This window comes from Macrobrachium nipponense, chromosome 19 (assembly GCF_015104395.2).
Source record: "Macrobrachium nipponense isolate FS-2020 chromosome 19, ASM1510439v2, whole genome shotgun sequence".
Taxonomy (NCBI): domain Eukaryota; kingdom Metazoa; phylum Arthropoda; class Malacostraca; order Decapoda; family Palaemonidae; genus Macrobrachium; species Macrobrachium nipponense.
This window is the reverse complement of record NC_061088.1, coordinates 27551369-27567037: the sequence shown is the minus strand read 5'-3', so window position 1 is coordinate 27567037 and position 15669 is coordinate 27551369. Positions and strand designations below refer to the sequence as shown.

General features: G+C 41.4%; 1 protein-coding gene across 1 annotated transcript in view; it reads left to right on the top strand.

Moving 5' to 3' along the window:
* LOC135215411 (titin-like) overlaps positions 1-15669 on the top strand; it is a 499003-nt gene that overhangs the window by 394223 nt on the left and 89111 nt on the right. The window contains 5 exon segments of the mRNA XM_064250021.1: positions 6330-6580; positions 7258-7353; positions 7356-7378; positions 7728-7859; positions 8594-8785. Of these exon segments, the coding sequence (XP_064106091.1) occupies positions 6330-6580; positions 7258-7353; positions 7356-7378; positions 7728-7859; positions 8594-8785 (694 nt within the window).

The window sequence follows — 15669 nt, the reverse complement described above, 5'->3', positions numbered from 1 at the left end:
AGGTAGTTCCTCGCTGGACGAGTGGGTTGCGTGCTCGCCTACTGATTTGGTAGCACGAGTTCGCGCCCCGCTCTGCCGACGTGAAATCAGAAGAATTTATTTCTGGTGATTAGAAATTAATATGTTGATGTAATGTGGTTCGATCCCACAATAATTTGTAGGTCCCGTTGCTAACTAACTAGTAGGTTCGTAGCCATGTAAAAAATATCTAATCCTTCGGGCCAGCCCTAGGAGAGCTATTAATCAGCTCAGTGGTCTGGTAAAACTAAGATATATATTTACTCAAGACGTTATGCAAAGATTCTACGGCGCCCAAAACAGCGTGAGGTTCCCAAAGGTTACTTAGGCAGGATGAACAGATGTGATTAAGATACATTTTTTCCACTTGATTTTCAGGTGATACATCGCGTCATAACTGCCCGGTTCTATGTCGCCTGAAGGCAGTTTTGAAAACCAACTGAAAAGGAACAAATGTTTACCGGGAGTGAAATGTGCAAGCGATGTAGATATTTTTTATGAAGTTGCGTTTTTCTACGTCGATATGTCCATTTTGCGTTGTATGAATAATTTTTTGATAGAGATGTGACACAGGGTGTGTTTTTTAAAACACGCAAGCTCGTTTGCACTGGGTCTGATGCATTATACGGATACGTATTTGGCAGTGATGAGCCATATGATTTGAATAAGACTCCAAAACGAGCCACCAACTAATCAATAAATGAATAAATGAAAGCGTAAACAAGCCGGGGCGTCCAGACGAGTTCTGGGAGAGGAGGCGGCTTTTTCTTCCTCCGCTCATAAGTCGATGCGAGATGGCTTCTGAATTGCGATGAATCTCGCTCACCAGGTGTGGGCTGCATGATGGATGGGTGGAGGGATTTGGGAGGGGGTGGGGGGGGGGGGTTTGGGGGGGGGGGGGGCAGGATATGCCCAGGTCAAGCGTACTTACTTCAGTATCAGAGGACATACTGCAGTATCAGAGGACAGGGTATGACGTGTGTTCATTGCGGGGTCAAGTTTTTGGTTTTAGAATATGGTGTTCAGTTTGAAGTTTGTTGAGAGGGCGAGCGGTTAACCAACAATCATTTAAATTAGATAAACCCGTTATGAGGTTGGTCTGTTGACGATTTTATTTTTCTGCAAAAGAAAACTATCGAGATGGCTTTGTCTGTCAGTCCGTACTTTTTCTGTCCTCCTCAGAATTTAAAAACTACTAAGGCTAGAGGACTGCCAATGGGTATGTTGATCATCCACCTTCCAATCATCAAACATTACAAATTGCAGCCCTTTAAAACCCTCAGTAGCTTTTATTCTATTTAAGGTTAAAGTTAGCCATGATCGTGCGTCTGGCAGCCCTATAGGCCAGGTCGTCACCGGGCCGTGGCTGAAAGTTCATGGGCCGCTGTTTATACTGCATTATGCGCTGTACAAACAACTCTAGTCTATATGCGTCTAAGAAACTAAGGCACTTTTTCCCTTGTTTATTTTTTTTATTACTTCATTGTATCCTTTGTTTGTGTGTTAAAAAGATAAACATGAATTCATACGAGGTAATTAAGTGATATCTGTCATTTTCGAGAACAAGTAATATTTTGCAAAACGGGCCACTAACAGTGAAAAAGAGAAAAAAATCAATTGTATCAAACAATGATGAGCGTTACTTATTCACACATGGGCCGAATAAGGATTAGCAGGCCGAGATTGAGACCACGGACCTTGCCGACACTAGTCAATCCCTCAGCTTTAGAGATAATCAGTTCACAACCTATATATATATATATATATTATATATTATATATATATAATATATATATATATATTATATGTATTTTATATATATATATATATATATATAAATTAATAATATATGTATATAAATTTGATAATATATATAAATATAAAAAGAGAGGGTCACGTTAAATCCAAGTTTCTCCATTCATTATAATGGGTCTCACCTTTTGTGGTTTGAAGGATTCATTTCACCTTTGGAAGGATGTGGTCCTCTGGTGCCTTATCTCAGCCGGAGACAACCCCTTCTCAAATTTCGTGTACGCAACACGCTTTTATTTGTTATTTTGGTATCAAGGTCGACTGGCATACAAAGGCTGGGATAAGGTGTCGTGTTATTGTCTGGTGATATTGGATTTAAAAAAAAATAACTTTTAGTTTTTAATTATGCTACTTGCTTTCATCTTCAATATATGTCAGTTTTGAAGGTGATCTTATATGCGTGTCTATGTACATACATATGTGTGTGTGCGCACTTGTACGTCCGTGCGTATTCATGTATGTTTGCATGTATGTATTCTATACTTTTCCGCTGGTTTCCATAATGTCATAAGCATTTTGATAAAGGAATTATATTGGACCATACTTGCTGTTTTTCATTTTTAAACTTTAAATGACTTTAAAGTTGATTTTTGTAATTTATCATCTTTTCTTTGGAGGTCGGTACCATACCTCTCTGTGTCTGAGGGTATTCCCTTAGAGACCCAAATAAAAATATTATCGATGCCAAGTGATAAACACCATCGTAAGTGCATGTAATATGGGACTAATGGCAGGATGTCCCTATTCAGTATTTGAACCAGTGATTTATGCGAGTGCTTTATATATTAATAATATTAGTTTGATACAACGTTACGTACCGTCTCGAAGAACGGAACAAGATAGCTTCACATTGCTAACTTAATCGTAAGCTAGTGGTGAGAGAAGTTGGCCCCGGGCTGAACAACTGCTGGTCTAAACTTGAAATTTACCACCCACTAACTTCGGTTGTTATATACAGAGGAAGTTTAAGGATACAGGTTGCTTTTATTTGGTAGGATATAGATTAGTCTTGTAAGACTTCCGATTCTTATTTCTAAACTCTCATCGGGTTCGCCCGAAGGATTGGGTCTTTATTGAAGTGAGAGGCGAACTCTGGGGGAAGTTGAAGTTGAAATTTGACAGCGGAATGAGAAGAGATTGAAGAGAACGAATGAAGAGTAGAATGCAACCAGCAATGCATTATGGGCTTCAGAATGGATGATGCGAAGAATCTAGTGCAATTTACAGAACAGTGAGTCTGGCAACCTACGAATGTTATGTTCAGCATTTTAAGGATTTTTAATGTAACGTTTCATAATTCTGTTAGTTCTTTGGGCAGGGTGAGTGGCCTTTAAAGTGTGATGCGGCTCTTGAATAATCATTATTGATTCAAGTCAAGACGATCTAGTCACCTGAGCCTCATTTGCTACTGGTGAAGTTTTCCTAATCAGGAGGCATAAGATTTCAGTCTTTTTGTCATACTATTTATATCCTCTTGCATTAGAAATACGGGATTTATGGTCATTTTAAATGTATTGGGATCTGCTGTCGTTGAAGGCAAGTAGCACAACTTGACATGTCAAAATTGCGGAATATGAACGCATTATTAAAAATGAAAATATGAGTCTCTCTCTCTCTCTCTCTCTCTCTCTTCTCTCTCTCTCTCTCTCTCTCTCTAGCATCCATCTCCATGTAGAAATTCTACTTAAGCCTTAAATAAAAAAAAAAACAATAGAACAGCAACGCGAGCTTTCAGTTTGGTTCCCGTAGTGCCCAATTTGGGAGCAACAAGGGTCGCAATGGGCACCCTCTCACCTTTTACGGGCAAGTTATCGGTACCTCCTGGGGGGAGAACTCGAGGCGCAGTTACTCTCTCAGAGTTTGACCTCTACCTGGCGGGTTGGGTCACCGAGAAGGACCTCTCATCTCTCTCTCTCTCTCTCTCTCTCTCTCTCTCTCTCTCTCTCTCTCTCTCCAGGTGACATTGATGCATATCGGCGTCTTTCATTGGCAAACCTGCCTTCGCAAGCGCGGGCTTTGTTTATGAGAGAGTCCGGCTGAGTGACGGGGCGATTTTTTTTGCTTATCTTCGAGTCTGACATCTTAGAGGGTTATTGCAGTAAATCTTGCGCAGGTTTTTGATTAGCACTCTCTTTGTAGGAGATTCTCAAAGGATATAATAGTGTGGAAGTGCAGTAAATGTTTAGCGAATGTGGGATTAAGGATAGAGATTAAAAAATAAAATATAGTAACATTTTGGTTAATAATGTTTTTGTAAAATATTTCCATGGGCATAATAGTGATTAGGATAGAGGTTAAATATATCAAGTTTTTGATGAGTAATCTTTTTTTTAGTAGACTCTCAGAGGATATGATTGGGGGTAAGAGTAGTAAATGTTGATCGTAAATGGGATTGCGAATAGAAATTAAATACATCTGGTTTTCATCAGTAAAGTTTTTTTTTCGTTTTAGAATTTTCCAAAGAAATAATGGAGGGGCATCAGCTGTCATCAATGAATTTCATTTCTTTTTTAATTTGGCATATATATATATATATATATATATATATATATATATATATATATATATATATATATATTATATTATCAAATTTGTATGAAGTAATCTCTTTGTAAGAGATGACCTTGCTATATAACTGACAGGGAGCAATTACATTTTTTACTATCGTTTATGGATTGCTTTCTTGCACTTGGGTAGCCATTAGCTAACAATTAGTACAATTTTGCATTTATTTTTTGGCGTTTTCTTATGTATGTTTGTGGGTCCTTGTAGCCTGAAGAAGTTAGTGATGAACATTTATGTACATTTTCTTCCTCATTCGCTTTTATGGGTTTCAAGTCAGAGCTCACAAAGATTTATGTTTACGACTTTTTACTCTTCGTATTTTGAATGGCTTCCAGCAGGACATTAGTCGTTTATCTCTTTATTGGTTTTTCCTCGACTATTCCATGAGCACGTAACCTCCACTCTTTAGTTTATGGTTGAAATTTATCTTCTGTGTACTATAAATGGTATGTTATGCACGTTCAGTGTTTAATTGTTAGTCTGTTTTAACTATATCTTTGCTTAGCAATGTGCTTCATTTCTAGTTGTAAATTTTTATAGTATTTATTTACTTAATAGAAGTTTTATGGCACTTCAGGTGCTTCTGTTCAGTAACGATTCCAAGTTTATTACCTAATTTATGACGCTGCATGTAATTCGTGTAGTGTGTTAACGAATCTTCTTAATTTCATGTTTTTATGATATTTTATTTGCACTTGCTAAACGCATCGTGGCTTTTTAATTTCTTTCTCACATGCGCATTCCATTCTAAGTTAGTCAATTACTATTTATACGATTTTAGTAAATGGTCGTTATGTGAATAGCACGAATGTCTGCGTAGGTACATCGAGAATCCCTGTACGTAGTGTGCGCGTAACTTGGTTATCTCTGCAAGATTGAGTGGTTGATTTTGTTCCTCTCTCAAACCACCTTCCATCACACAGGGTCTTTGGAACTCATGCTTAGACAAGAACCTACCATGTGTTTGTTGATTTTCTTCTTCTTCTTCTTCTTCTTCTTCTTCTTCTTATTATTATTATTATTATTATTATTATTATTATTATATTATTACTACTTTCTTCTTCTTCTTCTTCTTCTTCTTATTATTATTATTATTATTATTATTATTATACTGGTCCGCTGGTATGGTGGATAGTGTCGTGACATGCTGCTCAGATATACGGCGTTCGCGCCCCTGTATCGTGATCAGCTACTGCTGCAGTGTGGGGCCAGTGGTGGGAGGGTTTGAAACCAACTTTCTTTGGAAGCTTGAATTTCAAGTCAGTGGCCTCTTTGGTGTGCTTGTTCCATGTGAGTAGGTTTCATCTACCGAAATACAATTATTATTCTTATCATTAGGTAGAAATCTCAATTACGAGGGCACACGTAATAATGTTGAAGGTCCACAATAATATACTAATGGTAGCGGTAGTAAAATATTATATAACTATGTAAAAGCTTTCGAACCCTACCCTCGGTTCATCTTCTGGGGAAAAAAATAAAATGACTGAACCCAAGATAGGTTTCGAAGGCTTTTACATACTTTTATAAAATTTCACTAGTGCTACCATTAGTATATCACTGTGGACCTTAAAGAACATTATTATTATTATTATTATTATTATTATTATTCACATCACAACTCCAATTCGACTGGGTGGTATTTATAGTATGGGGTTCCGGGTTGCATCCTGCCTCCTTAGGGGCCCATCACTTTTCATCCTATGTGCGCCGTTTCTAGGATCACGCTCTTCTGCATGAGTCCTGGAGCTACTTCAGCCTCTAGTTTTTCCAGATTCCTTTTCAAGGATCTTGGGATCGTGCCTAGTGTTCCTATGATGATGATGATGATGATGATGATGATGATTATTATTATTATTAGTAGTAGTAGTAGTAGTAGTAGTAGTAGTAGTAAAAATTCAACGCTGGTTCTACCTCGTCTATTCCTTCTGCAGGAAGGCACGACAATACAGCGACTGCATGGACGCTGCCGAGAGGGCGTACACTGACAACGTGATGCCCAACGACGCCGAGGGGGCACGTCAACTCCTCTCAGCTTTGCACGACCACAAGCGGGCCATCCTCGAAGCCTCCATGTACACCCTGCAGGAGGCGCAGGCCCTTTTAGCCAGGCTTAGGGGCATGGCAGCCGAGGGCGCTACCCTTGATTCAAGACCCCTTCAGATTAAGACCAACATAGAATTCTGTGAGTAGGGCAAGGCATTTTGAGAATGCAAGATACGTGTATATTTTTCAATCTTTTGGACTTATTTTCAAGCTACCTTTGAATAATTTACTGTGTTTGTGAAGGTAAACTTTGTTTTACAAAATGTTTCAGTATGCTTATAAGGATCAGGTCATAGTCATTTTTTTATTAATATTGATTTGTATTTAATAAATAATTTAATTTTGTATTTTTATGTATTTATATGCTAAAGGGTTCATACATACATGCATACATACATACTAAGTATTTATTTATATATATATGTATTTAGTATATATATATATATAGATATATATATATATTATATATAATATATATATATATATAGATAAAGGTGATGCCTAATTAAAGGGTCGTGTTAGACCGAAAGTTCTTGGCTTTCTCGCCTCTCCATTTTCCTCCGTGGCATCACCTTTATTTATATATAGCATCACGTTTTATATATTTCGTGATCAAGTTATATATATATATATATATATGTATGTATGTATGTATGTATGTATGTATGTATGTATGTAAGTATGTATGCTAGTTATGTGATGTATGCCTCTTCTATTAGGTGTTCAGATCAGTCCAGTTATAACTTAGTCGTCCTCTCATAAATTACCTTTTTTGCAGTTTTTTAACGAGCATTTCTTATTTTTCACGAATTTCAGCCTGCTCCCAAATCGAACACTATCTCGAGTCTCTCCATGACCGAAGGCGGTTCTTGGATGGACTCTTCTCCGCTAGAAAGCATCACCTGGAACAGTGCTGGCACTCTGCCTTTTGTATCAGGTGAGACAGACAGACAGACGAACAGAGTTTTTGCATAGCCTTTTATATTAGACCTGAGGGGGATAGCGAGGGAGAGATTTGCACATGAACCCTTCTTAATATCAAGGGAGAGAGAGATAATAACTATTTATTGATAAACCTTCCTGTCATCTCAGCATCATTAGACAAACATCCCATTATTCATGGTCAGACTTTACTGACAGACAGTGTTTATGAATGGATTTCCTCGATGACTCTAAGAGGTGTTCCGCAAACCTAAGAAATTCAGTTCGTGTAACTTGAATAATATCTGCTTATGAGTCGTTATGGTTGATCACAAAATCTTACAGATCTCTTCTTTCTCATTCAGGACCTGACTGAAGCCGTAACGGCCTTGAAGCAGCTTCGTGACGAGGTGTCCGAGCAACAGGGCTTGGGAGAGTCACAGGGCAACTCCGAAATCTTGCTGCATGAACACATGAAGAGGCAGGCGACGGCGAAGGTCAGTTTCGAGTTGCAGCACTTTGAAGTGTCTGAAATAAAGCGCAGTTAGACAGTGATGCAGTAGATGAGGAAACGACATCACGTGGTAGTATTGATGCGAGGAGTAGCTAGGTGCTGTAGAAGTAGCAGCATGTAGAAATGTTAATGTAAGGAACAGTTATTTAGGGAAATAGCACATTTGGAAATACAGTAGAAAAATGCTGAAATGTTGAAATTTGGAGCCTTTTTTCATATAAATAAATGCTAGGCATTCATCATAATGAAAAACAGTAGAAAGTGTCCAAAAATGTAAATATATAATAATGATAATAATAATAATAATAATAATAATAATAATAATAATAATGATGATAATAATAATAATTTAATAATAATAATTAAGAGACTTGTGTCCGGCGGCTAAAATTGAGAGTGACAGATGGTTGGGGACGAGGAACAATTAGTATGGAAAGTAGAAAGGTAGTGCATATGAAAGTAGCAGAAGGAAAACTAGTTGGAATCATAAAGTTACGGAGAATGCCCTGGTTAATTAGTTACTGTATCAGATTTTAATTTAATGAATTTATGATGTATAAAGTTAAATATTGAAATTTATTAGTTATATTACGTGTAAAAATATCCTGGTTAATTAATTATTGTTTCAGGTTTTCATTTGATAAATCTATAATGTATAATGCCAAAGACTGTCATTAAAAAGAAGCAAAACTCAATTGGCCTCTGTACTCCCAACAGGAAATTCAAGACAAGTGCATCATGCACTTGAAGAAAGCCGAGAAGATGGCGTCGAGCGGCCATTACGCCGGCCTAGAGGCCAGATCCAGGGCTTATTCGGTCCTGGAGGCCGCCACGGCCCTCCACGAGACCTGTGACACGCGCAAGGCTCTGCTGAATCAGTCCATCTTGTTCTTCAAGTTAGCTCAAACGGTGAGACGTGGATTGATTCGTACACGAAGGCTGTCGTTGCAAAGACTGCGGTCATCAGCACTAGAAATATCTGGTGTAAATAACGTGTTTTCAAAGCCAGACTTGGCGAGAATCATTACCCCTAGCCTTCCATAATTTATATCAGCCTTTATGTCTAGAATTCATAAAGTTATTATATTCAGAAATGGAAGCGTTACGTCTTTATAAAGAAAGATATGTATTTGCCTTTAATCTCTATCTTATGTCAAGTACATAAATGCGTATATGCATGGCTGTTTCTTTGTTGATAGTTTGATAATCAGTAGCTGATTTTATCTCTTGATTATATTCAGTTATATATGGAAACTTTAGATGAATGACTGACCGTGCCTATATGTGAACAGTATCATGTTATACATACATACATACATACATACATACATACTACATTATATATATATAATATGCGTGTATAAATATTTTTACGTATGTAGCGGCCTTGAGAGAGGCTAGATACGTAAACGGAAGTAATTTAGGGATTTCAAGAGGGAATTGCTTTAACTTACCGTAAGCTGAAAGTTATTATTAATTTCTTTAGAGGGAAGGTCGCCAGAAAACTCAGCTCGTTACTTAACAACTATTTATTTACAAAAAGGCCCGTGCTGGCCTGGAGGAAATAAATGCTATTGGCCCCCACGTTGGGGCTTAGAATCACTCACAAGTGGGTAGCTGGCTAAAGTGTGACTAATTCGAGCTGGTTTCATAAAACTTGGGTAATGCACACTAGCGGGCAGAGAGACGGCACGTGACTCATGGAATCTGGAAAAGAATCCCAGATTAAACAAGATAAAAGGAAAAATGACTTCTTGCTTTGATTAATTAATTCTCTAATACTGGGGAGAAGGAACTTTTAAGGTTCACTGAAGTATGCAATGACTCCATTGGTCTGGGACGATCACACAAGGGGAAGCATGCGGCCATGAGGCAGTGAGAGGGAACAAAGGGATGAATTCCTTTTGTTGCTGGAAATTGAATTGGGAGAATGAGGATCAAAATTATAATAGGTGATAAGGGAGAGACTGGCAATATGCTGTTCCACAAGACGTACCTGGATGTCGTGTTCAGTGTGGACCTTTGTAGAAAATCATGGCCCCCTTTGTCTGAGGCCTGGGTCATCGGCGCACCACTCACACCCTGGGTAGGCCTAACAGGAAGGCAGGTAATTTGACCTCTGTCCGAGATCACGTCTCGCAGCCGACTGAGACAGAATTCAGTTGGGTTGCTTGGGGGTTGGAGGTCAGCTTAACCCCCCACGATCAAGGCAAATCCTGGAAAACAAGCATACAGCCAGCAGAGGGGTCACAGGAAAGAGAGCTTAAGGTATAGGTCTAAGAAGTACCAATCTGCTACACCCTTCCTTAAGACTCTTTTCCCCCAACTGGGGAACTTCCTATCTCTAGCTGGCGGGTTTGGGTTTCCCGCGTTTACTAAAAAATCAGCTGATATTCTAAAAGAAATGGCTGCCGTTTTCCAAATCGAATTAATTAATTAATTGCGGGGTAGACGAACGATCTATAAACGTCACAGCTCCCCCTGTTAAGAAGGCATTCACTCCCTTTCGGGCGTGAAGGTCTTGGCTTAAATAAATTGATCGTCTCGACTACCCAGTTCTCCTACTCCAACTTGAAGTTTTTTGAGCAGCGACACAGCTAACTACAGTGGCCTACCTAACTTATAGGCAAAGATGCTAAGTGTACTAACTTAATGTAGTGATGTAGTCTAGCCTAAGTAATAACTACGGGTTGTCTTGTGACGACAGTCTACTCTACCCCTAGATAAGGTTACTTGAAAATTCTACTTGCTACTAACCTAATGCCCTGGTACTAAATCATTAGCCTAACCTACTCAATACAGTTAAATGAAGACGCAATCATTCCAGAGTGTGGTACGCACAGCAGTAGTTCAGCGACGGAACTGTTAAAATACATAATGAGAGGTAATGATGCGTGGGGATGATGAGTGGTTAATTGACCAGGAGGGAAATGCAATGAGGTAATTATATTTAAGTGAGGGTTAGTATTACAATGGCTAGGGGTTAGAGGGTTAGTGCTACTGGCAGAGATCAGGCTGGCTACCTTCTCTGGGTAGGTGCCAGGATCATTCTGCAAATGAATGCGACCCTGTACCTCGGGCACAGGTGTCAAGGAGAGCATGTGGCTCTTGGGTTAGTTTGTTAATGATTGGTTACGTCCCTTCTTCTTCTTCTTCTTATTCTTCCTCCAGGACCTGGCTATACCAGTCCTTGGAATAGACGGAGGCACCGACTCTGGGGAAAGGCCAGAAACGCCGGCAGGAGCAGAGGCAGTGGTAGCCTGAAGGATTTCAGGAGAACACCCTACTTCGGTCTCTGCAGCAACCGTCGCAGAGGTGGAACCTACTGCAGGGGAGGCCCTCACTCCGGCTGCTGCGACAACCGTCGTGAGGGGAAAACTCCAGGCTGACTCCTGGTCGGGCAGTTCCTGGTTTTCCAGAGGAGGTACAAAGGTAGGTCTGCCGGAGGTCATCCTCGGGCGACAGAGGTAAGGATGAAGAAGAAGGAACTAGTGATTGGCCATGGGCTGTGGTAAGCTCCATGCCTGTTGGAGGATCTCCTGTATGAGGATCCTTGATAAGGTTAGGCGCCGGCGCTAGCTCGGGGCCAGGCGCAGAGGTCAAGTTCGGTGGTGGCTCTACGTCCAGGCTGGACGGAGCTTGGCACTGCTCAGTGCTGCCAAGTGGCATTGGCAGAGAGTTGAGGTCGACTGGACTTGTGGCGGGTACTGGAGGTGCAATACCTCTCAGCGTGCCCTTGGAAATGGGAGACAGAGGGTCCTGTCTCTTTTGGAAGGCTAAGCCTTGTGGGACTTGGACAGTGTCCGCTGCACATAACTTGCTAGGGCACCTAGGCCAATTTGTGGAGTGCCCTATTACGTTACAGGTCTTGCAACGGAACTGTGAATGGTCAATCTCCCTCCTTGGTAACGGGGGAGACTGTTGGTGGATGTACTTCCTAGAGGAAGTAGAATTCGGTGACTCCTTGCTTTGGAGTGAATTGACATGGGGTTAGGACCCCTAGGCTTTTTGAATTGTGTAGGGAGACTTCATGTCTTGCCCTAGGAGGAGGTCGTTGAACCTCCTTGGGATGTAGCTTGCAACTGCAAGAGACATTCTTGGAGAAGTGAGGTCTGGTGACCCTCAATTGGACGGTCGGAAGGATCAGTTTAATGTGATTGATACCTTCAATGGTGATCAATCGACGTCTATCAACGTTAGCCCCTACCGGGAATTCTGTCTTCCCGTATCAGGGAGACTTGAGCGCCAGAGTCGTCGTAGGCTCTGACGTGGCTTGGCTGATAATGACTTTGGAGGGGTGCGACGGTTATAGGGCCCTTAGCTGGGGGTCCTAGAGAAGAAGGATTAGTAATGGCCATTGCGACGGCAGGAATATTGTGGTTCGCACACCCTCCGTAGTTGGCAGACATGTGACCCTTGCGGACCACAGTCCTCTGCAGAACTTGTTCCAGAACTCTTCCGTGGCACGGATGATAAGGCCGAGATGGCCCCACAGGTTGCGAATCTGCGGAGTCACCAAGGTTGGCTGGCAGTGTGCTCTGGCACAGGTGAAGAGTCCTCTCTGGCAGTGATGGGACGTGGGGAGGTTAAGGAACCTCCGTTGAATTACCCTCGGAAGCAATTTCGGGGTTAACTGGTGGGTGGGGCTTACCTCTTCCAAAAGGGAGGAGGTAGGCGGTAAAAAGGTAAAAGGCTGGCAGGATGCGGCAGGAATTTCTATCTCCGGCACTGGATCAGGACCAGGCTCGCAAATCGAAAAAGGATGTCAGGCTGACCAGAGACGGCGGGACTAAGAGAGACAGTGGGTGCAGGGCTGGAAAGCTGGCCGAGTGCTTGAGCTAGGATACTCTCCTTACGGGCCTTCTCCTGCTTGATGTCGATTCCTTCTCCTTGAGAGCGAGCTCAGCTTCGCTCCTCTTCCCTTGCCTTCCTTTCTGCTTCTCTGGCTTGTCTCTGGTTTTCTCTTACTTTCTTTTCTTGCAGGCGTGCGGCAGGCTGCTGCGTCTTTATCCACTGGTCAAGTGCTGGTCCAGTGTAACCAGCCTCCTTGCCCAGAGTTATGAGGGCTCCGAGCTTCTCTAGCTCTCTGGCAAAGAAGTCGCGGGAAGCAGGGGAAGACATTTCCCTTAGGCTGCAGTAGAGGCTCTGATGAAAATGAGAATAAAGGCCAGGAAAGGGTATTGAATGGAATGGAGTGCCTACTGTGGAAAGTAGCACTCACTTGGAAATGTGGTCTGCGAGCGTGGTAATGAAAAAGTGAAAAGACTGGGTGCTCGTGGCACTTTGTGACTGGCACCTTCTGATGAGGTGAAAAAATCAAATGAAGTGTGCGGCGCACGTCACACTTACGGGCGTTCCCAACTTGGGAGACGTTGGAATGGGCTACCTGTAGGACCAATACAGGTGCACGGCACTTATGAGGAGGCGTTCCTTGGTTCAGTGATCCAAAATGGTGGATACTCTAATGAATGAGCGTTCCGTAGGACGGACACGCAGGTATAGGGCTACCTGTACGTCTGTACAGGTGCGCGGGCACTTATGAGGAGGGCGTTCCTTGGGCAGCACTAGTAGTGCTGGTATTTGCGGGCACTTTGGGGAGGCGTTCCCTTGGGATGGTCCGAAAGATCACTGATCCTCGTACACGGACATTAATGAATTGGGCGTTCCGTAAGGACGGACACGCAGGTTTGTCAGCACTTAGGGCTGGTATTGCGGCACTTCTGGGAGGCGTTCCCTTGTTGAGTGTTCCGAAGGATCACTGACCCTTGTACACGGACACACTAATTATTTGTGCGTTCCGTAAGGACGGACACGCAGGTTTAATGGCTACCTGTACAGCCTGTACAGGTGCAATGGCCCTTATGGAGGCGTTCCTTGGAGCACTGGTATCGTGCTGGTGTGTCCCGGACACTACATGCAGTATACTTAAATATACTGAAGTGAAATGGCACTGCTCATGGCAGAGGGTAATAGTGGAGGAGAGAAAGTAAAAGGTGGGAGTACTTCAGCAGCCAGTCGATGGACAGTGTCAAGAATTAGTGGCACTGTGAAATGGTAAGACCTGACGTGCACTGGTGGTGGCCAGTCCTAAACTGGTAACGACTTCCCTGTCTGGAAGTAATGAATCTGCGTGGCACACTGTGCGAATTGTGCTTGCGGTACACGCAAGTCTTTTGGGATAAAAATGAACAAGACCACTCGGGCAACGACAGGTAATGAAAATTTTAGAAATGCTCAGGCCCTCGCTGAAGTACTCGGTAAATGAAATAAATAAATGCTTGCAAACTGCAATGGACACATGCGCGTAAGTATCACGCTGTGTAAATGAAAGACACAAGAGACTAAAATAATGGTAAGATGTAGTACTCTTGGCTTCGTGAATACTGTGTTCTGGTTTTCTCTCTCTCTCTCTCTCTCTCTCTCTCTCTCGGAGAGGGTGAAAAATGATATATGAATGAACTCCCTTATATTTGAATTGAACTACTAATGTTAGTTTAATATGACGCAACTTGCGTTAAATGATTTACTTACGTTAACGTTTTTAATGAAAGAATTGCTTTTGGATAACGTTTTATGAAAATGATAACGCGCTCATGGTGAACGATTTTTACGTTAATGTTAGCGGCTTGCGCTTATGAAATGATTTGCGTTTCAATATGAAATTTTACAAAGACGCGTTTTACGTTAACAATTCTTGTAATTTACTCTACTTTTAAGATTTACGTTAACTTTACGTAAGGACAAGTGAAAAATTACGGTAAGGATTTGAAAACGATGTTAGCAAACAATGGTAAATGAGGTTACGTTAAGTGAAATGAAATTTTCGCTCAGCGCGCGAGTGAGCGATGCGAGGTGAAACACGTGAGGCGAGAAGAGCGGGTTAGCACCACGGTGTGCTAGCATTGATGGCGAATCAGCTGATTCTCTGTAAATGCGAAGGCAATTTACAACACAAAATTCTACTTTCTTATTCAAGACGAATTACGTTAATTTCTCTGGCAGGACGATAGATACTAGTACCGAGATTGATATTATTTACGTTAAAACTTTGAGACTTACGTTACTTTGCTTAAATGGTTTAAATAATTCTGAAAGAGATAACAAACATGGCTGCCGCTGTGAGCGAAAACGAAGGCTGGTTGAGACCGCGCAGGCGCGAGAGTGCTCTAAGCTGAATTCAAGCTGAGAGGTAAGCATTACCAACACTTGGAATGAAAACTAAGTTAAAAATGAATATCCTAACATATCACAGACAAAAGAATTGTACACTTCTTTTGCCGTAACTATTAGTAAAACACTCCTAACTAGCTAGGCTTTCTAATACAGCAATAAACCCTGGCAAAGCACTTCCTAGTTTGATCTGGTCCTTTCTGGCATCTATCTGCACACGTGTTCGTGTGAGCTCCTACAACAACAATCCGATTTACAAAATAACCGAACTCGCTCGGCGCTCTGGCCGTTACAATAATAAGATTTCTACCTTCACATTTGTTTAAAACACTTCTACAATAAAAATATTAAACGTACCTTAAGCTAACATTGGTTATAGAATAATCATATTAATGAATGGAATACCTTACCGTGAGTCAGTGTGTCTTCTTTCCCTGCAAGTGTGCTTGATTTATGCTTTGTAAAATAATTTACAGTTTACGTTTTACAACGAATAACGCGATTTACAAGCTTTTTTTAAGCAAGCTAGGTTCAATCCAGGCAAGATTCGCCAATTTTACGTATGTAGCGGCCTTGAGAGAGGCTAGATAGGTAAACGGAAGTAATTAAGGGATTTCAAGAGG